Source organism: Tiliqua scincoides, chromosome 12 (assembly GCF_035046505.1).
Source record: "Tiliqua scincoides isolate rTilSci1 chromosome 12, rTilSci1.hap2, whole genome shotgun sequence".
Lineage (NCBI taxonomy): Eukaryota > Metazoa > Chordata > Lepidosauria > Squamata > Scincidae > Tiliqua > Tiliqua scincoides.
In genome coordinates this window covers 14,694,749-14,721,093 of record NC_089832.1, presented here as the reverse complement: position 1 = coordinate 14,721,093, position 26,345 = coordinate 14,694,749, and the positions used below count along the sequence as shown (strand labels likewise).

The window sequence follows — 26,345 nt, the reverse complement described above, 5'->3', positions numbered from 1 at the left end:
TCCTTATCTGCTATCAGCTTGGCAGTTTCAGTTGCACAACCCACCAATGATCCGGTCACACACACAATGATCAGGTCACACATTCAGCACCAGGACCCACTTTTTAGAATGAGAATCTGTTAGGACCCACCGGAAGTGATGCCATGACCGGAAGTGACATCATCAGGCAGGAAAAATTTTTGCACTCTTACAGCCCAATCCTTTGCATGGATTACTTACTTACTATGGATGGATTACTTACTTACTCAGAAGTAAGTCCCATTAGAGTCAAAGGGGCTTATTCCCAGGAAAGTGTGGATAGGATTGGGCTGTACGGCTGCAATCCTACCCACGCTTACCCAGGAGTAAGTCCCATTGACTATCATTGTTAAAAGAATATACATAGTAGCTTGTTAAAAGTACAGGTCTGTCACATTTGCCCAAATGCAGTCACATACCATGGGAGCATCAAGTCTAATATATTAAAAATAAAATATTGAAATGAATGGGGACCCACCTGAAATTGGCTCGCGACCAGTTTGAGAAACAAGAAAACACTTACAGAAATAGTGTCCTCTTTGCAATTTTTCCAAAGGCCAAAGCTCCCTCTGTTGAACACCAGGAAGCCTGAAAGCTCATTGACTGTACAGGACATTCTCTATTCCAAGCTCAGAGTCGTCTGTTTTTTAATGATAAAATAGTATACAAAAAAGAATACTTAAGAAAGCACAAAACAAAGATCAAAGAATGAGGGTTTCTTTTTTTAATTAAGATAATCCCACAGCTGCAAAATGAAACATCCTAAATTACATTGTGACCCCCCCCTCCTCCCCGAAAAGCCTCTAGGAAAAAAAAAATCTTTACACATTTACATATTTTACAATACAAAAAACTAATAGCTCATTGCATATAAATATTACATTTGGTCTGCCATCATCACATGGCACTAAAAATCCCTGAAGCGTTTCATTTTAAAGGGACCTGAGATAGCAGATGTAAAGATATATTATATATTTATATATATATATATATATATATGAACATACAGGCAGTCTCCTGAAATCAAGAGTGAAGCAAGACAATTATTAGTTCAACTTCAAACCAGTTTGTGTTCCCCCCCGCCTGCCCCCCTTTTTGGTGATTTTACATTGTCGAGGACACAACGCGCACAACCAGAGGCTTTCGGGCCCCTTCCATGTTTTCCAAGCTCAACTGTGAAAAAAAAGGACATTTCTAAGCAAAGATTGCTGCGATACTTTTATACATATTCTTCACCCTTTTTTATTCGAGTTTTAGCAATCACCCCCCAAAAAGTGAAAACAGGTTTGGATATATGGGCTAACTGAAAACCATTTAATTTCTTTTTATTCTAAAAAAAAACTATCTTTCTGTTGGTGGGAGTTAAACAATTGTGAAACTGACAAAAGTTTAAGACAACAGGAAAACATTATCACATATTCAAATATGAACAATTTTATACCATCACATTGCAAGTGCTCTTTCTTATCTTACGGTCTTCTCATGCTTCCTACATGAGGGGTGGGGAGGCCTCAGAAAAGACCCTTAAAAAGACCGGGGCCTCTGAAAGTCTCACTGTATGGTCGGAGTTTAACACGCTGGATGGAAAATGCACAAACCTTATTCGCTGGAATGCACCGGAGTCCCTACTTGCTTACCGCCTGCACAAACATTCACTCAGATATGACATGCCCGCATCGAAATCATATGCATGTATTTATAAGCACCATCATAAAATAATACTATATAGGTTAAGGCTGTGACAGCAATTCCATTGAAAAACACAGGGCAGGATCTGGCCCAAAGGTTTCCTGCACATGCTCCTATAAAATGAATGGAATGCACCAAGGCTAAGATCCTGAGCAGTTCCTCTTCCTTTTAATGGAGCTTGCACAAGAGATGTTCAGCATGGGTAATGCTAGAAGCATTCATCATCCTCCGCCCCGCCCCCCCGGATCTATCAACACATGAATTTGCTATGGGTTGACCTCCAGATATACCAAAAACCATACATGTTCAACAACTCTTTGTGTTTGGGTGGTGTATTTTTTCGTAACAACAAAAAAAATAGAATTGCTAAAAATGCAGATTGGTACCGCCAACGTTTTTTTTTAAAAAGTATTCTCTTTAAAAATGTAAACATCTGATATAGTAATATTCAAAAATGTCCTCCTGGTAAGTGTGCAGTCCATTTAATACATACTTTAAAGAATATGACAGCTCCCTAGGATTTATACTATATGACCACTTAAAACCCACCCATGGGTAGGTTAACAAAGCCTTCAATCTATAAATATTTGTAATTTTTTTTTTTTACAAAAACGTTTTCCCGTGACATTTCATAGCATAAATTAAGAAACCAATGTACATATTTTTCATAAAGCATTAACATTACAATACAGACCGAGTGGAAGCAATTCTCTGTAAAATTAAGGAGATGCTAGTCTTATACTAAAATCTGGTTCATTCCTTTTTTCCCCCCGGGCACATTATCAGCTGAACTAGGCAAAGATAAATTATTCAAGTTAACCTCACTTTTACGGTGAATCCATTAAAATATATATATATAACACCACCACACACGTATTTGCATGATTGAGGGTATTGATGAGAAACATCTTGTTAAGGAGAGGTTTTGAAGCTGCCCAATGACAGAGGCAAGGTTTTCGTGGCAATTTGTGAATAGGCCACAAGACCACCTATCCATCTTTGATCTTGCAAAAACACTGCTAAATAAGATAATCTGGGCAATGGGGAAGGAGCAGTTAACTTGAGGAGGCAGCCGAGATGGTTTGTGGCAAGTCTTTGAAAGGCTGGAACCTCTTGAGTTCCTACAGGAGTGGGTGCCACAAATTTGCAAGAGAGGACTCCAGTTGTTACAAACAAAATGGAAGGCAATGTTTGGGGGGGGGGTACAAACACTTGTTTTGTACTTAGGGTAACATGCAGAAGTCATAACCCCTTGGTGACAGAAGAGAATGGGGAGAGCGCTACTAATGAAGACTCATATTTAACCAAGCATCTAAGATGCTCTTCCAATCTTAAGCACAGCATAGCATCCTTCATGAGATCTAGAATTCCACAGACAGTATCTAAAGGTTTCATATACCATCATACGCTCATATGGGGAAAACTCAAAGCTCTCTCCCTCTCATCTTAAAAACAGGTAAACATACCATAAATCTATGAACATATACTTCCACATTATCAGGCTGGTTACTGCTGAAGATGCTGTTATGATCTTGGTAAAACATGCACAGGTTGGGGCTCTCAAGATGGTAGAAAACCAGGCATGGCTAAGCCGGCCAGAGGCATGGCAAAACATGGGTAATTCAGGTGAAACAATGCTATTTTATTTCACTTGCCTTCATTGGTGTGATGTTTTGGATTTGACTGAGCAACGCATTTCAGCCACCTGGTAGAATCCTTTAAACTAAATCTGACCTGATGATACTCTGTACAGTTCAGTCTCTTGGGGAGGTTTAGCGTCAAGCATAATTTTGGCCTTGACAGAATGAAGTTATTGCCGGTGAGAGCTATCAAGAGGAATGCTGGCACACATACAGGTTTAGTGTGGGAATGAACATAAGGCTTGAGGAAGAAGTACAGATGGGGGAAAGAGAGAATGAAACAAAAGCAACACCAGGACTGAATGAAAAAGCAGCCAGAAAAAAAAGTCAAGGGGGAGTAAAGCAGAATTTGAAGATTCAACAGAAAGCAGGGCATGAAATGGTCAAGGCTGGACAAGAAACCAGGAGATGCTGCAGAGATTAAACTGGCAGGCAAACCAAATTAAAAAACACACCCACACTGAATGGATACAGTACTTGTTTGTGGCTTTTGAGAAAAGGTGGTAAAAATAGCATCCCTTGCTTTACCCTCGGTTTTTCTGAATAATCACAAAGCAAACGGAACAAACGGAACCTCAAGAGTCGGCTGTAAGCTTATTAATCCATCCAAGGGGTATCAGTCAATCGATTCAGATAGGAACAAGCAAGTCCAACGGCCTCATTTTTTTTTGCATTAGCAAAATGCAAAAGGGGGAGGGGTTTGTTCTGCTGGGTAAGTACAGAAAGCTCGGCAAGCGTGGACCATTTGATGTATTGCTGAAAGTATTAAAGGTTCAGTAACAAGCACCAACGTTTAAAATACCCGAAAGCCTTTCCAGGATCGGGGCCTGATCTACATATGCAGTAGACAAGGGTCCTGAGGTAGTGCAAAACGGCCATGTCGATGTAGCCTGAAAGTGGAGAAATACTTTTGGATGCTCCCCAATTAAAAAAGAAAAATACCACCCCAAACTTCCAAACAGAACAAGGCACAGGCTGGACTAGAAACTAAGTCCCTGATGGATTAGCTGTGACTATAAGGAAGTTTTCGCAACATGGGAGCACAACCAAAGACACGTGGACCCTATCCTGTCAATCACTCAAATTCAGGCTGCCACCTCAGGATTCGGCCACTTCATTCTGTTACTTGTGCAGGCAGGGCCAAAGCTACAGTTTTGTCCACTGGCTGTACTGGAACGGTCAGTAGGCTTTCTGCTCTTAGCTGCACAGTGCTGGGCCAAGCAACGGCCTTGGGGATTCTACTAATTTCGCAAGGACAACAGAGAGTTCTTAAGCTGATCCTGAAAAGGAATCTCTTGATTTAACCCGTTTCTGCCCAGCCCACAGGCGTACACATTTGATCGCTGTAGTATATATGCAACATTGGGCAGAAATGGCTTAATGAGGGGTTTTCAAGATGTTCAGAATCCAAGCACTTTATCTTGAATGACCTGCTGTGGGGTTACTCAAATGGTGGGGCAGGTGAGCCCACCCTGCCTTTTGTTATCTGTGGAGTGCGTATGTTGCTTGCAGGGGCCATGAATACCTGGCAACTACAATTTTCAGAACCAGTACCAAGAACACAACAAGATGCAACAAGGCAGAGGCTTGGAAATGATTCTGAGAGCTGCTACTGAAGAACTGACCCCCTCAGATCACCCGCTGACTACTTTCAGGTCAAAACTTTTTACAATATTCCTCAATGGACCAATCAAACGTTACATTTGTGAGGCAACGCTGTCCAGGTTAATCACTTGACAGACGATTGCACAACGTTACATCCATGGGGGGGAAAAAATATAAAAGCAAGAATCCTTATTTGAAACTATTCTGAATAACCAGATTCAAAACACATTTTATTTTTCTCATGAAGCTGAAATGCCCAAGAAACTGTTTCTTTTTTCTACAATAGATGACGGCCCTGCTGCAGTAGCATCTCTGCTGACTAGTTGCCAGTTAAAAATATATATCCAATTAATACTTATCACCACAAAGTGATTTTGCCTTGCTGATCATCTTCACGTTTAGACGTCATTATGTCTAAACAAGAGGGACATGGTAGGTGTTTCTATTTGGTGCTAAAAACATGCTGAGATTTAAATGAAGAGATCTGCCCCTTCGCTCCTCCCATCAGGACTATGTCTCCATACCAAGACTGAAGATGCTAAAGAGGAAGGTGTTTCTTTTTTACAGTACACACCTGGGATGTGTATTCTAAAGGTTATACTGAACTGGAAAACTCCATGCTCATGCATCCTCAGCACTCATCTAAACAATATTTTCAGATGCAAATACATTTATGTATTTACATTCTGGCATTAGTGGGTGGCCCCACTAATTTCAATGGAGGGTGCACACTGATAACCACACAGCTCAAACAGAACAGGACAGCTTGGGGTGGGATGGAGCGGGGGCAGAGGAGCTCCACAAATACCTTAAAACTTCCATAAGTGGAAGGGTTTGCTGAACCAGACATCTGACTTGCATCTCTAAAGCGCTCAGTTTTCTACCGTTTATTACCTACGAACGCTAATAGCCCACTTTTGCCCAACAATCCTCAACAATACAGCAAATTCCTTTTCTTTCTAACTAAATTTTGTGGCACAGTTTTATTAACACGATAGTCATGGAAGACCAATCCCACAGCCTCTATTCTGTGTGTGGATCTTATTACCCATATATTATATACTTATACAGATAGAGATATATAACCCTACTGTCTTCTTTCGTCAACATTACTGGATCAAGTGTGTCTGGCAAAAGATTTGTCCGGAAGGCTAGGGAAAAAAAAAAAGATCTGCATGAAATTTCACCCATTGTTTTATTTTGTCTTCCTGGTCTGTCTTTCTTCCCTGCACTCTCCCAATCCTCCTATGCAAGCTCAGATATTCTCAATGACACAAAATAGTAAAATGCAACTCTTTCATCTCAAAGAAAAGAACACACATTTCCATTCATCAAGACAATTAACTGAGAGTCTTGAGGGGCAAGAAAGGAACGGTTCTCGGACCCTAGATCTCCCAGAGTATGACACACATTAATGTACGGGTAACCATTTTTCTACAAGGCAGTGCACAAGTTCCCAACATCATCAAGTTGCATGTCTTCAGCATCATCCAGAAACCCACATGCACTAAAACACAAACACCAGTCTCTTGCATTTGTGGACCTTTGTGTCCATTTCAATGGAAGGAAGTGATGGGTGTGCACAAATAAATGAACGCACCTCAACTGGGTCGTTCCCCCCCACTAAATGGAGAAGCCCTTGAATGCAGGAGCTCAGAGTGGGTTGGCACAGGAGCTTCCACGCCAATTTGTAATCTCTGGATCAGGGTACACGGAATTACTTTCTGGACGCTTGAGATGCTAGAAGCTGCTTAACATACAAAACCAAATGTAGGCCCGTTTTAAAGGGGTCTCAAGCAAGATGTAAAATGGTATAGAAACTTTTGTTCATGTTTTCAGAAACAAATTAAAAGCACAAATCACAGTGAGGTACTGTGGGGAAAGCATAACGTGAGATTGGCTGCTAACTCTGAATATAGCTGCAAAAAGCATCTTGAGTAAAACTCTCAGACTGAAGCCCAGGTCACTAAAAAAGAGTTACTTTTGTAGTGTGCTGAGCGACTTCATTCTTGCCACGTAACTCATTTTCTTCTCTCTGGTAAGGGGACTGAAGTATCTTTGTAAAAGTTTCCATTCATTTCAAGTCAGGAGGTAGCTAAGCTACTGGCAAAACCACACCTTGAGAGCGTAGTGCTGTTTCAACACTAAATGTTAACTTCTCTGTGGCAAAATTAATGCTATAGAAATAGGAGGGTGGCAGAAAGAAAAACTGGTTATAGCAATTGCATTTGGCACCTGTATGTCTAGATAGTCAACGTTCTCAAGTATTCTTTTTTAAATAATAAAGTTAATGCATGTGTTAGACATCTCATGTCAACAGTTTGCTACATATTTACAAGGCACCAACCCTTTTCTTTCTCATTCTCTCTCTCTCTCCTTCTCTCAAAGCATGAAAAACAACGGGAAAAGCCTATCAAGATATCCAAGTAGGAATACACTTCGGTTCAGCACAAATTCAGGAGCATTTGGCCTGGGAAGATTGAAATAATCCAGATCCTTTGCACAATAGAGAAAATGTAAACATTTTATAGCTGCCTTTAAGATTGGTGTATTGTGCAAAAGTTATTATGATCTGCAAGGAACTCATGGCAGTTTCAACAAATTCAATAAGAAGGTGCTGTTTCTATAATGCACAAAAAAAGGGGGGGAAGCAACAGAGATACTTCATAATCATGATTCGAACACCACAGTCCTGTGACAAAATGAAGGTGTAGTGTGGGGGAAGCGTTGCTGCAATTAAAAGGATGGCTAAGAATGTGTAACGATCAGAAGTCTTCAAAACATACGAAAACCATATGGAAAATGGAAAAGCACCACAGGAAAAAAAAAAGTGAGTGGAGCTCCCCTCCCACCCAACTTTGCTTAGATTTTTTTTTTTCTGGCAGAAATCCCTGCAGTAAAAGGCCGTCGAAGTCTTAACACCAGGGTTCATTCTCATCGTTGCCAATCGGTCAATAATTCCACCCCATGAGATGGCTCACCCTGGCCTTCTCGGTCATTTTCCGTACCCTGCCCGACCTGGAGGTGCCAAGGTTCAGGGGATCTTCGGTGTGCACAAAACTGTCATTGTCTGAATCGTCGTTGTACAAAACGGTCCGCCGGCCCTCGTTCCTGGTTTTAATCCGAGGCGGCCTGCCAAACCGACCAAACGTGTTCTCGCTGAAGCGCCCACCAAAAAGGTTCTCGAACTCGTCGTCGGCAATCCGTGGGCGCTTGGCTCTGGAGGCTCCCCTGGAGGCTCCCCGCCCTCGGCCTCTTCTTCTTCCCCTGCCTCCTCTCCTTCCTCTGCCACAGCCTCCCCGACCACCTCGCCCTCCTCTGCTCCACCTACCCCATCGTCCCCATCTCCCTCTCCTCCCGGTCCCTCTGCCCTGCCAGTTTCTTTGCCCGTTGGAGATGCTTCGCCGAATTTTTCTTTTCGGTTTCACTTGCACGGATTTGCTGTAGTCGTGGTCTCCATCTCTGTAGTCCTGGTCTGTTCTGGAACTCGATTCGGAGTCCGAATCAGAGCCACATCTGCTTTCAGAACTGGAGCTGGATCGAGAATCTCCACTTTCGGTGGAGGATAAACCTGGCTTCTCTTTCTGTTCTCGCTTCTCTTCTTCACCGGTGTGTTCATCCTCTTCCGACGCGCTCGACAATTTTCTCTTGATGGCTGCCCGGGGCTCTCTCTCGTCACCATTTGTCAGCAGCTTCTCAGGAGGCTGATCTATAGACATTAAAATATGAATGTACATGTGTGTAATTACACATTCATTTGTCAACCGCGCTATAAGCAGGCCCTTGGTATCCACAGGGGATCAATTCCCAGACACAAACACTCACACCCCCGCCAATATCTGTGGATCCTGGGGTCCAAATTAAATACAAGTTGTTGTTTTTTTTTTAATTCTCAGCCTGCTCAAGCCCTTTACGCATTTGATTTGGAAGCTGCCAACTCTGCCTAGACTTACAATTTGGTCCTACAACCAAGCACTACTCCCAACCCCAGCATGTGATGCTATCATAAACATAAGGGATAGCCAGTAAGCTTGCAGAGGCCAGCAGGACAACAGCTGCCTACAAAAGGCAAGAAATGCAAGGGGTGTGCGTTGGTGTTCTTAAAAATACAGATCTGAGAATAAGTTTGGCATTTAACTGCTCTGGGAGTTGCTCTATGGATTCAAAAGGGAGATGCTTAGAATCTGTACTGGCTCCCTCCCACCCAAAACTTGATCCACAAGCAGGACAGCAAGAGGGGCTGAAGTTCAGTGGAGGAGCATCTGCTTTGCATGCAGAAGTGCCCAGAAGATAGGGGATCTTCAGGTCGGACGGGGAAACAATTTCTGCTGGAAGCCCTAGACCAGGGGTGTCAAACTCATTTTCACACAGAGGGCCGAACAGCATTCATGATGCCTGCTGAGGGCCGGAGGTGATGTCACTACACAGGAAGTGATATCATTAAACAGGTCAAAACCAGAATGAAACACTGTTCTCATGCAGGAACTCACTGGCTGCTAATGACAGGAGAGAAAATATAGACATCTTAATCATATTTCAAGATATGGGAGAGCCCAGTTATCATGCTGGCCACCCTTTCAGCAGTGTTACCTTAGCACTGCTCAGGAGCTGAGAGTCCAAGGGCCAGATAAAAAGCTTCTGGGGGCCGCATCTGGCCCCCGGGGCTTATGTTTGACACCCCTGCCCTAGACAGCCGCTGCCAATCACCACTGAAAATACTGAGCTTGATGGACACTGGTCTCAGTCCTTACAAGGCAGCTTCCTAGGTTCCCGTGTGTGCAACGTGATTTATTAAGGAAGCTTTTCCTCTGATCTCACAACTGTCTTTCCCTTCGGAACCATATCAGAGCTTGCTTTGTCATGTGACCTTAAAAAGCTTTGAAATCTGGAACAGCTGCACCACATGTTAGGAAACAATCTGGCCTCAGTCACTGGTTGCTCTAACAGCCCAATCCTATGGGTGTCCACTCAGAAGTCCTACTGAGTACAGTGTGGCTTGCTCCCAGGGACGTATTACACCACTGCAGCCCAAGGATGCTTCTGATCCCTGCCCTGCACTGTTAGCTGACCTGTGGCTACAGAAGTGAGGGACAGGACAGCAAATATAAAAATACATACATAAAACATGGAGCTCAGGGTCATTCCTACAACCATAATATTGCTGGAACAGTTTCATAACACAGGCCTACAAAACTGAGGGTCAGAAAAGTTTCCCCCAAACTTTATGGTGGCTTGATATGAATTTGAGGTGCCAATTCCAAAAATGGCATCTATTTTGCCCTATCACATCTAGCTTTGGAGATATAGTATAGCCTCATTAGTGACTGGTTCAAGCAGCCTCCTCGTGAGGAAGCCATGGTGTAGGCTTCCTTATGAGGAAGCTGCTTGAACCAGTCACTAATGAGGGTATGCCGTGTCTCCAAAACTAGACGTGATAGGGCTAAACGGATGCCATTTTTGGAATCGGCACCCCAAATATACCCAGGAAGCGGTGTAACATTTAAGGAAGCAAAATGTGTGTTGGCCTGCATAATTTGTAAAAAAAAAATCCTGTGCGCTTGGTGATCACAGGAAATTCTAGTCACATATTTAAGCATAAAAACAAAGTATTGTAATTTGTACAGCCTCTCACCTTGCTTGACTGGTGTGGATTTATTTCTGACAAGTCGATTTTTTCCTGGTTCGGAGTTATTCCCACTACGGTTCTGGACGTTACAGCCAGATGAGGAAGGCTGACTTTCCATCTCTTCAGCAGCAGCTGAGCCTGGAGGTTCCTCAGTAGTATCTGAAACTGTAAGGAGCATGTTGTTAGCTTGGCAAAAGAAAGAAGCAACATGGAACCATTTGGGGACAATGCTTTAAATGGGTTTACAAGCAGATGCACAGATTTAATTAGGTTCAGTGGGACGTGGGCTAGCGCGCAGCCAATTCTAGATGGGAGGGAGACGCTAAGGGAGTTGCCTTGGTTTGGAGTACACCGATCAATGCAAGATCGAGCACTCCAGCCCCCCCCCCCCAAATGAGGCCGTACACAACTGCCATTGCTTAGTTGATGAAAAGTTAGGTCGATGAAAGTGTCGACCCAATGTGCGGCGGCAGTGAAGAAGGCCAATTCTATGCTTGGGATCATTAGGAAGGGTATTGAGAACAAAACGGCTAGTATTATAATGCCGTTGTACAAATCGATGGTAAGGCCACACCTGGAGTATTGTGTCCAGTTCTGGTCGCCGCATCTCAAAAAAGACATAGTGGAAATGGAAAAGGTGCAAAAGAGAGAGACGAAGATGATTACGGGGCTGGGGCACCTTCCTTATGAGGAAAGGCTACGGCGTTTGGGCCTCTTCAGCCTAGAAAAGAGACGCCTGAGGGGGGACATGATTGAGACATACAAAATTATGCAGGGAATGGACAGAGTGGATAGGGAGATGCTCTTTACACTCTCACATAATACCAGAACCAGGGGACATCCACTAAAATTGAGTGTTGGGAGGGTTAGGACAGACAAAAGAAAATATTTCTTTACTCAGTGTGTGGTCGGTCTGTGGAACTCCTTGCCACAGGATGTGGTGCTGGCGTCTACCCTAGACGCCTTTAAAAGGGGATTGGACAAGTTTCTGGAGGAAAAATCCATTATGGGTTACAAGCCATGATGTGTATGTGCCACCTCCTGATATTAGAAATGGGCTGTCAGAATGCCAGATGCAAGGGAGGGCACCAGGATGCAGGTCTCTTGTTATCTGGTGTGCTCCCTGGGGCATTTGGTGGGCCGCTGTGAGATACAGGAAGCTGGACTAGATGGGCCTATGGCCTGATCCAGTGGGCTGTTCTTATGTTCTTATGTAGTTTCTAAAAAGATAAACTCTTTCACCCTTGCAGGTGAATTACTCATTAGGGAGAGGATCCTGGCAGGCCAATTTTTCGAGAACAGTGTTTCTCAAACTGTGGGACCCACGAGGAGGATTGCAAGTCAATTTCAGGTGGGTCATGCAGCACCTAGCTCAGCCACCACTGAAAATACAGAGCTGAAAATACAGGCTGCAGAGCTGCTGGGCAGGACGGTCTCCCAAAGGGAGAGAGGCAGGGTGCTTTGGCCTGAAGAGCTGGAAAGATGGGATGCTAGAAAAGGGGGGAGGCTGTGTGATTGGAGAAGGCTCTGTTCTGCTTTGACTTCTGAGCTGGAATATTTAAATTCTGAGCTATGCAAAATAATAGCCCAAGTGTGCTGTGTAATGGGGCCTTTGGCTAATCGCAGCTTAGAACTGAAGACTAAATTGATGGTGTCGCTTCCGGCCATGACACCACTTACAAGTTAATGACACCACTTCCGGGGGGTCCCCGACAGAGATTGTCATTATAAAAAGTGGGTCCTGGTGCTAAAAAGTTTGAGAACCTTTGTTCGAGAAGTTTCTGCTGTGCAAGGTAAGAAAGATCATCACCTCCCAGTCATTTGCCGGGCCTTGGCAACCTGAACCTGGACTGCTTGACAAAAAGCCTTTGGCGTAGCCACAGAAAACCCACGTCACTTACCATGAGATGAAACTGAAGAATTTGTCCTAGTTAAAGGTAGTGAGGTATTCAGGTTTGTTTTAGGCTGAATCTTCGGTTGCTTTTGTTTTCCTTTCGGGCTAAACGTAAAAGATGCACACAAAATATCAATGTAGTATTCTCAAAAGGAATAATTCAACCCTAAAATAAAACCAGGTTTAACTGAGGAAAACCCCAAATATTCCCAATTAGAACATCAACAACTGACACTCTGAAGTACTGCTTTGGGACTTCTCCCATGTTTGCCAAGTCTGAGGGATCAGACAGAATTCCTTAGATATGCAGATCTTATACTCTGAAGCAGGGGTGCCCAAACCCTGGCCCTGGGGCCACTTGCGGCCCTCAAGGCCTCTTAATGCGGCCCTCAGGGAGCCCCCAGTCTCCAATGAGCCTCTGGCACACCGGAGATTTGTTGGAGCCCGCACTGGCCCAATGCAACTGTTCTTAGCGTGAGGGCAACTGTTTGACCTCTTGCATGAGCTGTGGGATGAGGGCTTCCTCCACTGCTTACTGTTTCACATCTGTGATGCAGTAGCAGCAGCAAAGGAAAGGCCAGCCTTGCTTTGTGCAGGGCCTTTTATAGGCCTTGAGCTATTTCAAGACCTTCATTCATTCATATAATTTCATCTTTAATGTATTCATTTATGTAAACTTCTGTAAATTTATTCAAATTTAAAATGTAAATTCTTTTTTTTCCGCGGCCCCCGACACAGTGTCAGAGGGATGATGTGGTCCTCCTGCCAAAAACTTTGGACACCCCTGCTCTGAAGTATCTACGCTGTCCACCCAACCGCCATTTATTATCACACTGTCACATAACACAACACATAAAACCCACTAAGTCGTATCCCAACCAACAGCACAATCCAGAGCATGCCTATTCAAAAATCAGCCCCACTGAGTTCAATAGGGCTTACTCCCAGGTAAGAGGGTATAGGATTGAAGCCCAAGTTATCATTTTGTTCATGTAAGGGTACTTGCACATGCAGAAGTGGTAGCATGAAATTTTTTTTGCACACAGAAATCCCAAAGGGAAATCTGACTTGGTGTGACGCAACACACTGGAGAACATGTCACACCTAAAACGGTTGGCTGCCTCACTGTTGCACAATTTCTCCCGAGTGCATTTACACAAGTGTATAAGACATAGTGCAAAATGCCTCCGTGTGCACTTCTTAGCACACAACTCCACTGTATTTTGCACTTTTTCTTGGAAAACTCGCTTCACTGATGTTACAGTGTACTGAGAGCTATCCACGTCAACTGGTGAGACGGAAGGCTGAATGGCTGCAAAGTTACAAAACGCTTGATGACTTCACAGGTAGGAAGTACCAGCAAAGTTCACCTGGGGGCCCTGCTGCCTGACGAAGAACTGCTGCTGCTCCGGAGTCTCTTCCGGTACCGTAGCCGCGGCCGTCTCCTCTTTTGACACCGCACTGCCGACTTGTACTCCGAAATGATGGTTTTGATGTGGTTTTCAAATAAGGCAGATAATCGAAGCGTCATGCTGTAGATCTGGAGGGTGGGACAAAAGAAGAAGCAAACAATTGGGACCAGCGTATCTGAGAGACCGCCTTCTTCCGTATAATCCGGCCCGTTCTCTAAGGTCATCAGAAGCGGCCCTGTTGGTTGTGCTGTCCTTGAGAGTGGTGACGGGAATGGCGGCCAGAAACAGGGCCTTTTCGGTGGTGGCCCCTGCACTATGGAATTCCCTCCCCTTTGAACTGAGAGCAGCTTCCTCATTATTAACGTTCCGGCGGGGCCTGAAGACTTTTTTATTCAGGAAAGCCTACGAGGCACCACAAGGGCTGTTTTTATAAATTTATAACTTATGTCTTTTACTGCGTGCTTTCAGACTGCTGCTATGTATTTTATCTTGTTTTAATTGTTTTTAAATGTTTTGTATTTTTAATGTTTATCTGTATTTTTTTTTAACTTGATTGCTAGCCGCCTTGGGTGCCCTTCGGGGAGAAAGGTGGAATACAAATCCAATAAATAAGTAACCTCCAAGAACCGGAGTGGCACAATGACAACAGTGCTGAATTTAGAACAGGGAGACCCAGATTCCCTGCTCAGCAGCAAAGGTTCTTGGGCAACCCTGGGCACGTCACTCTCTCCCAGCCTCACCTACCTCACTAGCTTATTGTGAGGACAGTGGGGATGATACTGCACTGGGCAGAATAAATGCACGATTACTATTGTTAAATAATAAATACGGCTCCAGGGCCAACCTGTTCCTGCAAATGTAATTAATAGTGAGGACAAAGGGGGGGGGAAGCAAGGAAAAGACACCTCTCAATATTCAGTGCAAGAGGGAAAAACATAATGTGTCAAGGTCGATAATGCAGCAGCCAAGCTGAGGAGGTGCTGATAACCTTGTTGCTTATTCAGCCAGCCCCTGCTCTCCATTTTCTGGTGTAACTGAGGAAGCTTGGAGCTTTTGTGGTCTGGTTGAAAGTCCCAAGGGTGGTGCTCCCGTCAAAAAAAAAAAAAAAAAACGATATAAAGGATATGGCACAATGATACAGTTTTTTTTAATTTTTCAAATGCTTAGCATGCCTTTGGACAATCTTATTTACTGGAAAAGCAAAAACAGAGACAGGTGGGTGCTTCCTTTCCATCATTAATGGGCATATCCAAATGGCAACTGCCTATTAACATTCAAAGAACACCACCTGTTTCATCATGCTCAATGGTCCATTTGATGGGCAGCCTGTGTGCTGCCCTAAAAACAGCTGTTGCAAACATGCTGTAAGGCTCATTGTGGTGGCTGAGAAGGGGAAGCTGGACGGCGGGAGCCTGGGGTGGTAAATAGGCTGCGGAATGACAGGGAAGCAATCTGGGGCAGTGGGTGGCAGGGGGTGTTCAGGTCAGGGAGGGGGCAGGGACAACAGCCTTGGCTGCCGCCACGTCCTATCCCCTCCTTGCACCTGAAAGCCCTACACGAGCTACTCAAATCTGCACCACCAATTTCACTGGTGCAGATCCGAGTAAACCCATAGGGACTGCAGGGGTGCTACACAGAGCAAAACAATTATATCCATGTTCAAGTGTATTCTGTGCCTTATTTTCACATGCTGCATTGGAGTTCTGCAGTCCTAGCCAGGTACTTCTGGTGCTTACCCTTGATTTTTTATTTGGAGTGTACGCTTTGGAGTTGCAGAAGATCAAGCGAACATCTTTGTAGAATTCAAGTGGGTTCATGTAATTTCCCGCTTCCAAAGTTTCTTTCACAGTGCTGAAGTCCATTGGAGTGTCTACGATATCACGATAATCCTGCAAGCATCGTTTCATGCGTGTTAAAAGTAGCATCACCACACAAGGCCATGTATAAAACATTCCACAAATGCCAAAACCTGAGGCCCGCTTGCAGTTGAGATTGGGATCCGGTTCTGGTTTTGCTCACAACTGTACTAGGGATCCAATCGTGATTGGATTAGGGATTTCTGTATTTTGAGACATGGGGAGGCCTGCAGAGGCCCTGTACTATCCAGAGGATCGGTGCTACCCCCGGTAAGTTTAAAAAAACCCTTTTTATGTGGTGGCAACATGATCCTGAAGATGCCATCACCCCGTCCCCATACAGAGATCCCAACTCTCTTGGAGAGTCTGGGAACGTCTGGGTTTAGGGGCTTAAAGCTGAAAATCAGCACTGTGTACTTGGGCCTGGAAACAAGCAGAGCGCAAATAAAATTGGTGCAATATTGGTGCTATGTTACCTGGCAGACGGGGTCCCTCTCTGCAGCTGAACTCCTGCATTTTGTACCCAATGCAGCTTTTCAAAGGTAGCCCCATACAAAGCGCGTTACACTAACTTAACTCCTCATAGTTAAGTGGGCTGTTTTCCATATTCAGATACTTCTTTTTTTAAACCAATAAAGGTAATTTTAATCCCCAAACCGGTAAGATTGCGTTAGTCACACTTTGTCAAGAATGAACAGATCCTGAAGTCTTGTGTTTAACAAGGAAGTATGTTCCTAGGTTGTTAGGCTTCAAAAATGGGTTGGAAATATGCAGATAATGCTGAACTAAACCCTGTATGCGGGGCTGGATGTAATGAGTAACACAGGCCAAGGTTTTATGGCCTTGTGGAGCCTCTCTTTGCTTCTGCTCCTCCTGACCCCAACAACAAAAGACTTACAGGGTAAGAAAAGAGATCGACAGGTTGTCGGAATGGCTCAGAGTCTTCACGTTCGTAGATCAAGCTTAACAACTGTTTGCACTGATCTCTCCATGCATCTGCATGAGCTTTGGAGGGAGGCCTTCTCATCTGCCGCTTTACCTGAACGTTTTAAAAGAGAACGACATGAAAAAGTTCTACCATATTTTAAAATTCCTCTTTCATCTCATCCTATTTGCCTGATTACCAGTTCATAGAGTTAAACCAGGGAACTCCAAACTTTTCAGTAGGAGAGCTGCATACATTTTACACATTTCAAGGGCGGGACAAAAATCAGTTTTATATAGGGTGGAGGTGAGTGACATGTGGCCCACTCTGTCTGATCTGCTGCAAATCCCTTTCATTTTTGCACATGTGTAAAAAAAATTGTCACTACTTCCTCACTGCAATTGTTTTATGGCATTGTTGAAAAGTCAAAATGTGGAAACTCGATTTGTTTTATCGGCAGGGGGGAGGTTAACATGGGATAATTCTGGTTTGAGGGTCTTAAAGCAGATGGCCCAGGGGAGACAGCACTCTGGCCATATGGAAAGGAGTGCAGAGGACAGAACTGCATGTCGAACTGTGTGTTTGGGAAACAAATATTTTAAGTAACGATCGGATAAAATCTTGTGGCAGGCGAGATGCGGCCCCTGGGCCTAGTTTGGTGACCCCTGCATTAAACTGTTATACCAGTTCATAGCAATAAATACATAATGACCAGTTCACAGCATTAAACTGTTACAAAATAGATACAGTACACACACAAGGATCAAAGTATTATCAATTATACCCCCCTGCCACCCGGGACCTGACGGGCTCCATTGCATCCATTTTCTTTTAAAAGTTAAGACCTTTTTATTGTCAAAGAACTTTTTCTTTCTGTTTTACGTTCTATCTTGCTTTGGTTGCTATTGCTATTTATTTTTAAAACTGTACATTTCTATTGTGCAAGTCACCTTAATGATTCCTTGAATGGGATAAGAAGACAGAAAACAAATATTTTCAATACAAGTGTGTATGTTTTACCAGTTCTGTTTACTGTCAAGGTATTTGAGGTATTTGAGAGCCAGACTACATACGGATCTGAAGATCAGAAGCTGGCCTAGGCTGTAATCTTACACACATTTTCCTGGGACTAAGTCTCACTGAACACATTGGAAATTACTTCTGAGTAGACATGCATAGACATGTGCTGTTAGTTCTCTCCAAATGCATTTAGAACCACTTAGTTTCAACAAATATTGATTAAAGTTATCCTGTGCCAAAGAGGCCGCCCTGTAGAGAATTTACACATAACTCTCTCAGTCTCTGGTTCCTAGGCTAGAAGGGAACAGTCACCTGTTCACCCCCCTGTTAGAAAAGACAGTGATACAGCAGCCAAAGAGGGGTCTGGTTCATTCTCCTTTCTAGCTTAACAGGCTGTACTCTGAGGCTAGAAAAAGAGACCAGGCACACCGTTTCCTTAGCCTGCCCTGTGATCTAGGAAGCTCTACGTGTTCTTCTATCCCATATCTGCTTCTGTTCCAAATCTGCGTCTGAGATAACCCTAACGTGGCAGGGGGAAGGTGCCTCATTGGTGATTTTAAAAAGCTAGTGATGGATTTAAACTTTAAAAATTTATGTGCAAGCTAACCTGAAGACCCTTAGGTCTTATTACACAGAAAAAGAGAGAAATCCATAGCATTTCCTACACAATATTCAGTGGGTTTTTAGGATCAAGGTCATGCAGTTAAAACTGATTTCCTGATTCCTGTATCAAATTTGGGACTTGGTTACGAAATACTTACCGTTCTTTTCCCAGATGAGGTCCCTGGACCATCCGAGTCTGCATCTCCTGCCACCTGAAGGAAAACTCAATTAGTACATGCAAAAGAGAAGGCAATCTTAAAAGCTGGTATAGGATGAAAACAGCTGCCTGTAATGATGGAATCCAGCAAGATCTTAATCTCACTAAAACCAAGTACTATATGGAAACCCCCAATGCCTTTTTGTCTCGAAATATAAAGCTCAGAGAAGATGGTCCAGCCTCTTGAGAACTGAACAGACATCTGCCTGAAACAGGAAACTCAAGATGTACTACCTTGAAGGGATTCACAGTGATGTTTTCAATCTCAACAGACATGAGACATAACAATCCAAACTACTTTATAACAAAACTCAGAGCTAACTTGATTCTGACACTATACACCAAGTTACCTGGTTTCTCGCATCCTCACACAATGGTCACTTTGACCAGAAACTGCAGCTCGGTCTGCTACCCACCAAGCCAAGGTTGTCCATTAAACATGCTAAGGCAGCCAAAAACAAAAAAGATATCAAGCGCTTGGATGCTACATGAAGAGTCAAGCATGATGTAGTGGGCCAGAAGGACAGTCTGGGACCAAGAGGATCTGGACTCAAATTCCTACTTGGTCATGAAACTGACCACTCTCCTTCAGTCTAAGATGGGCTTTGGCAAGGATAAAACAGAGGAAAAGGTAGGATAAAAACTAATATAGACGTCCACCGATCCCAGTTTGGGGCAATGCGTGTCAAACTTTGGCCCCCTTCTTAACAAAGTTTGACATGCATTGCCCCAAACTGGGATCGGTGGACGTCCCTTTACTTTTATATGCCGACGACATGGCTCTGATCTCACGTACAAAAATAGGCTTATGAAGACTGGTCAAAGCCTGCATTGAATATTTTACAATAAACTCTTTGCAATTAAATTATGAAAAGTCTAAAATTGTGGTTTTTAGGAACTCATGGAAACCACAATCTTGGCTTTTCAGTGGAAAATTAATACCAGCAGGTCAAGGAATTCCAGTATTCAAGGTGCTGGTTTTGACCTTTAAAGGCCTATACTGCTCTGGGCCAGGGTATCTTAGAGACCGCCTACTTCCGCACAATCCGGCTCGTCCTCTTAGGTCATCAGAGAAGGCCTTTTTACAAGTGCTGCTGCCTAAGGAGGTACGTGGGGCGGTGGCAAGAAATATGGCCTTCTCAGTAGTGGCACCAAGGTTATGGAACACCCTTCCCCTTTACTTGAGAATGGCTCCCTCTTTAGAGACTTTTCGGCGAGGCCTGAAGACCCTTCTGTTTAAACAAGCCTTCTGAATTCATGGCCTTTTTAACATCTTTTAATATTTTTTTACAGGCCGGATTCCTCTATGATCTGCTGCTTTATGCTCTTTTTATCTGACTACTGTTTTTATGGTATCTGTTAATGTGTTTTTAATATGTTTTTTATCTGTTGGTTAAATTATGTTTTTTAATATGTTTTTAACATGTTGTAAGCCGCCCTGGGTCCCTTTTAGGGAGAAGGGTGGGATATAAATAAAGTTTACTACTACTACTACTACTACTACTACTACTACTACTACTACTACTACTACTACTACCTTGGTCTTCAATTTCATTACAAGCATTCCTGGTCCTCCCATCGATCAATTGCAATTAATTTATCCAAACCAGTGGTTCAAGCCATAACTCGCTTTTTCTTCTCCTGGGGCAACCTGTTTGTACCAGCTTCTTTACAAGCTTTCAATGCTAAAGTCATACCACAAATTTTATATGGCATCCCATGGATGCCGGCATTAAATAACACATTTGAAAGGGTTCAGTCTAAATTTCTTTACAAAATGCTCGGCTTACCGCATTGCTTTCCCTACGCAGCACTCTGCCTGGAATCAGGTCAACACAGACTGGAGTTACATGCATGGTCCAGTTTTTTAAAATACTGGGCCAAAGTCTTTTTCAGGGCTGATCACGATTTGCTGCTAAAGGGGCTGTTGACTGATTCAACATTAACTCCTTGCCTAGTACTATTTTATAAAAAAACTCAACAGATGGGCCTTGAGGCCGATCTACAAGGGGCCCCCTCTCCTGAGGTTATCACCAGGCTTTTGACAACCAGACTATATGATACAGAAAGGCAAGAGATTCTAGGCGCAGGATGGAAAAAACGTTCCCCTTTGAATTTTCAACTTAAAATTACAACTGGTCAACAACCAAAATATCTGTCCCTCCTAATGCACCCCCTGGAGAGAAGGGCCTTTACCTTGGCACATTGTAATGTGACCCCCTCTAATGACTTACATGCCAGATTCAGAAACGCCTCCTGGGAAGATTGTTTATGTAGCTGCAATTTAGGCGAAGTAGGATCATCCGTACACATTATGTTGCGCTGTCCCAGCTATCAAGCGCTAAGACAGCAATTTCTCTCTCCCTTGCTCAATGCATTCTGAGAACAGGGCATTCTGAGAACGCTATAATTCAATTCCTTCTAGCAGGTAACGTTGAGCATACAACCCTCTCAGTCACATAGTTCCTAAATCTGAGTAATCTGAATCGAGCCAAGCTTTCTGTACCAATCAATCACTGAGTAGATTACATCTTGGCAATATCTGCAGAGTAACTGATTGTTTTCTGTCTTTTAAATAATTCATGCATGTAATGTATGTTTGTATCTGTGTGTACACCTAGGTGCGCACATATACATATATTTGTGTACTGCTTAGGTTTCTATTCTCTCTACGGTTTCTGTACAGAGTCTTCACCCATCAAATGTTTATGCCTAAGAAAGATTCTGTTGACTGTTAAAATCTAATAAATGGCAGTTGAACTACATCAGGCTTGACGGGCACAAGTTGGGAAGGACTGTTTGAACACCAAGCCCTGTGTGATTGCTTTTGTGTTTACAAATAGCTACTGGTTTAATAAACAGACCAGGGTGATTTAAGGCACTCAAGGTCTCCTTACCTAGCCACAGCTATTTGTTCTTATGCTAGATGGGAGAATGAGTCAGCTAAACATGTGGCCTTTACATTACTGTCCTCTCTTTAGCAAGGGACCCATCTTACGAAAGCTGTACGTGAGTCATGAATCTTGTGCACATGACTCATGGTTTAAATATATACTATAAAAAGATGTTCTGCTGTTCTGTATGGTGCAGAGTCAGTTGGCTTGAAAGGACATAACGGAAGCCTACACCTTGGAAGGGGGAATGCACAGCTCACTGGTTCAACCACTGGCACCTCTAGTGACAAGGAGCCTATCTAGGAGGGTTGGGAAAGGACCTTGCTTAGACCTGGAGATGCTGCTGACAAGGACAGACAACAGACTGACAGCCACGCTCATAGGCTCTACCTAGCATTCCAAACTGCCAACGTACACTATATATAAAGAGATTCTCAAGCTAAGGACCAAAGAAGGCAGTAACACCTGATGGGAAATAGTGTAGGAAACCATGGCAGTAAGGAAAAAAGCATCTTGTACACTGTGACAGCTAAAAAGGAGAATTTAGCTTACAGCTGATTGGAATTCTCTCCCCCCCCCCCTTCATTTTGATGGCTCAGCATATAGTTCTCTCTAGAAAGTCAAATCAAGCTTTAGTTTGTTTACTTAGATTTACAGCTCACTTTTTCCTGATGCCTCAGGAAAGGTATCAAAAGCAAATAAACGAATAAATCATCCAAACAGAAAATGATTTTGCTTAATTCGATTGACGCGAGCGAAAAATTAAAGTGGGTTCCTTAATGCAGCTGAGTTTTTCTCCCCCTCACCTGTAAATGCAAGATATGTTAGTGATCCACCTCAGAAGCAAGCTACTACTTTTCAGCCACTATCAAGCCTATCTCTTGTTCTGCTGCTTCGACTTATACTGTATGATGTGGAACTGGCTGGTACCAGCAGTTCTAGTTCGCCACTAAGGTTAGGTGTAGCAGCACAAGATGCTGCTTTGGGGAGCACCCAAGGCTTTTGGGGGCCTTGGTGCTTGGTGGGAGACACACAAGACTGTATCTTGTTGCCTGATGGAGAGTGCTAAAGCAGAAGCACTCTGAGGGTTTGAAGGTTAGAACTTGAGGCAGCAAAGAGTTATAGCAATGAATAAAACAACAGACATGTATAGAAGTGAGATGCAGCCCAGATGCAGAAGGAAAAGCTTCTGGGATTCAGGCTTCTCTGACTTTTATTCCCTCTCAAACAATACACAACAGGCTGGGGTTTTCCATTCTCTGATCGTGTTTACAATACTAAACCATGAGTCAGAAGTCTGCGTAATAGGGAAATTACAAAAGGATGCTGAGATTCACACTGGCTATAACTAGCCGGCTCTCTAGCTTAACTGCAATCTACATTCCTAGATATGACTCTTCTGTTCACAGCACTGGGTTCAGAGTCATCTCCAAGGCCAAGAGTTTGCTCTTGCCGCGCAGGCGCAGAATGTGTTCTGCTATTGCCACATTATTGCCAAGGCACCTCAAAACCTAGTGCTTGTGCATTCTATATTTACTACATTAGGTTCCTGGGAAACCTAGTGGATACTGAGCTAAGCAGATACTGAATCACAGCGCTTATGTGAAAAATGGGACATCTGTTTATACAAACTCACTTTAAAGTGCTCTTTAAAATGCCTGTGAAGGCTGCTGCATCATTACTATGAACAGTCTAGAAAACTAAGGCCTTCCTCTGTTCAATGGAGCACTTTTCAATGAAGTAACATGTAGTGGAGACTTTTAAAGCCCTTTCTTCAAGGCTGAGCACATTCTGCATGCCCCACACACTTGTTGCACAGTTTATCCTCACAGCACAAACGTGGCTTCTCCCCAAGCTTCTCGGCTTGCATTTTATAAAGAGGTTTGTTACGGTTTGCATCTCCTAAGAGCTCAGAAAAGTTTAGAAATCAGTCTGAGAGGCACAACACATCTCCTGCTCTGTAAAGCAGATACGACATAACTGAGCCTGGATTTGATTTTTTCCAGCACAGATTGTAAAAGCAAGGCCTAACCCAGGAATTCCACTTGGGCTGCCTTTTACAAAACTCTACATGCCGATGGAACCGTGGGAGAAAGAGCAGATGACTATAACACAACTGGGCTGGATAAGCACATTTGAGATGCATACAATCCTACTGCACAATGCAAAATGTCTTTGTTTTAGTGGTGCCCAAACCCCGGCCCAGGGGCCACTTGCGGCCCTCGGAGGCTCCCAATCAGGCCCTCGGGGAGCCCCCAGTCTGCAATGAGTCTCTGGCCCTCCGGAGACTTGCTGGAACCCGTGCTGGCCCAACGCAATGCTCTCAGTATGAGGACGACTGTTCAACCTCTCATCTGAGCTGTGGGACAAGAGCTCCCTCCACTACTTGCTCTTTCATGCCTGTGATGCAGCAGTGGTAGCAAAGGAAAGGCTGGCCTTGCTTTCTGCAAGGCCTTTTATAGGCCTTGAGCTATTGCAAGACCCTCATTCATTCATACAAGTTCCATCTCTAATATATTCATTTATGCAAATTTATTCAAATTTTAAATTGTAAATTAATTCCCTCTTTCCCAGCCCCTGACACAGTGTCAGAGAGATGATGTGGCCCTCCTGCCAAAATGTTAGGACACCCCTATTTTAGAAGACAGATCCTAGACATGTGACTAGCTTTTCCAAAAGTTGCACAAGTCCTCACTGGTTAAAACACACACACACACACACACACACACACACACACACACACACACACATTAAGACTTCGATGTGAGGAGGCATTTTCTCTCCTTGAGGAACCCTGTGCAGCCTCCTCACTGTTGACCAAAACTCACCGCAGCCTCAAAGCTTCCCCTCCTTACCTCCTCCTCTTCATCTGTGCTGTTCAAATCTTCTGCCTTCACTTTGTTATAGATTTCAAGGATATCTGTACAACTCTGATCCCTGAAGAACGGAAGGTAGATCAAATTAAACTACCAGCACTAGGGTTAGCTGAGAGCTAGGTGTCAAATAGTGTGAAAGTAATACCATCTTTGCCCAGAGGGCTTACAAATGAAGGGCTGATGCTGTGCAGTGAGCTGAGCTGGTGGAATTGGCTCAAGGCCAAGAACAGTGGTTCCCTAATGTTCTTTATCTTCAATCCTACTATGACCTGGGACTATGGTTACCAACACCAACACCTGGCATTATTGTTATCAACAACAAGTGTTCCACAGTTACTGCATCCACATAGAGTCACATGAGAGGGATGGTTCATATGGGAAGCTCTCCCCCTTGTCAAAGGTATAGCTCTGACATGAAATCTTGCCATGTGGTTTGAGCTGGTGGGAACAGAAAGGCAGATAACATTAAGCATGCACAAACATCACACCAAACACATGGCAAGTGCCTTTCCAGTCCAGGAAAGCCTTTGCTGAACAAATGAGCTTTGAGAGAGAGAGAGAGAGAGAGAGAGAGAAAGAAAAGAAAAAAAGACATTAAACTGTGGCAACATTGAGCTTGTAAAGAAACAGGCTGCTCACCCAATGAAGCGAAGTAAGACGTCTGTCACAATTTTGGCTGCTTTAACGATAGGACTATCGGGCTCATTGAAAGTCCTGGCATTATGCTCAATGTATCGCACCTCCCACATCAGTGCAGATATTCTCCTGAAAAAGAGAATTCAGAAGTACGTCTTATGCCCATCCTGTAGTTTGAAAAAATTACAAAAAGGACACCCGCAAGTATTGCCCTGATCCCCAAGCCCAAGGTCATTAAAAGGGCGAACAGTTGCCATTTCCTCACTGTAAATGATGGCACGTGAATAAATCAATGCAAAATAATGAACTTCCAAGTGGTTGCAGCCTTCTGGGTTGTGAACTGGGCATGAAAGCAGAATACAGGAATCAGGGCAAACCGCAGACCCTAAAATTGCCAGGTGCAGGCAGCCCCTCCTCTGCTCTCTCTGGTGGTTTGTTGGGGGAGTGGCTAGGTGAGGTGCTGGAACTGCCGGTTGCAGACAGTCTGTTCACCTTCTCTGATGGTGGTCCATGAGAGTGCACTCACTAGGCTAGATGCTGGAAGTGACTGAAGGTGATCTCTTTCTCCCTGAAACCTTGTGGACCACTTCTCACAAGGTTTGCAAACCTCACCTTTGGTCTGCAAACCAAAGGTCCGGGAACCACTACAGTTGATACTGTAGCCCACCAATCTCATCTGCAGCCCTGTCTCCTCTACCTTTTCCATTCCAGGGCAGGAGGAGGAGGAAGGGAGGCAAGTGAGATGATGGAGGTTGATGGACACACACTGCCAATCTGCTGCCTGTGTCGCTTCTGGTCTCATGGATGGGCCAGTCTTGGGCCTTGGCTTGAAATACCATCAACGAACCAGAACTGTGATCAAGTGGTGTACAATTCAAAAGCCACAACCCTGGATTGTTTTAGCAGTGTAACAGAATACAAGCTAGACTTTGCGGAAAAGCCTGACTGCAGTTAAGGAGAGCTGGGAAAAGACTGCACTAATGCTATAGCTACAGTAGATCTAATTTAGCAAGATCAGTAACGGTTTTGAAAAAGATGAGGCAGAGTTCTGGAAGAACAAACACACAGTGGAACCAGCCTGACCTGTAAAATCTGTTTTCAAGTCTTCTCCTTATTGTGGTGAGGTCAGTTGGATAAGCAACAACAGTGCAATACAGAGGATAGGCACTAAGATCCACTGGGACGGCAAAAGGATTGGAAAAATCTAAAACAAAAAAGAGAACCAACCAAAACCGATTAAAATTCCAAAAAGGTCACAAAAATGAAATGGTAAAGTTTGAAACCTTTATTAAAAACTCACATATACATACATATATGTACATACACATACACACAGCCTAGGTATATGTATCAATATACTTAAACCACACCCACATTCTGAAAGGTAATATGACAATATAGCACATTATTATCACCTGGCAGGACAAAGCTCCA

General features: G+C 43.7%; 1 protein-coding gene across 2 annotated transcripts in view; it reads right to left on the bottom strand.

The window, feature by feature from the left end:
- Positions 1-735: 735 nt before the first annotated feature.
- Positions 736-26,345, bottom strand: part of BRWD3 (bromodomain and WD repeat domain containing 3) — a 69,009-nt gene continuing 43,399 nt past the window's right edge. For both annotated transcript variants that reach the window (XM_066639863.1, XM_066639864.1), the window contains exons 31-40: positions 25,995-26,115; positions 24,915-25,040; positions 24,255-24,336; positions 18,447-18,500; positions 16,639-16,779; positions 15,621-15,773; positions 13,843-14,012; positions 12,480-12,577; positions 10,585-10,743; positions 736-8,661 (exon numbers count right to left, since the gene is read on the bottom strand). In XM_066639863.1, the coding sequence (XP_066495960.1) occupies positions 7,904-8,661; positions 10,585-10,743; positions 12,480-12,577; positions 13,843-14,012; positions 15,621-15,773; positions 16,639-16,779; positions 18,447-18,500; positions 24,255-24,336; positions 24,915-25,040; positions 25,995-26,115 (1,862 nt within the window). In that variant the 3' untranslated portion in view covers positions 736-7,903. The remainder of the gene's footprint in view (positions 8,662-10,584; positions 10,744-12,479; positions 12,578-13,842; positions 14,013-15,620; positions 15,774-16,638; positions 16,780-18,446; positions 18,501-24,254; positions 24,337-24,914; positions 25,041-25,994; positions 26,116-26,345) is intronic.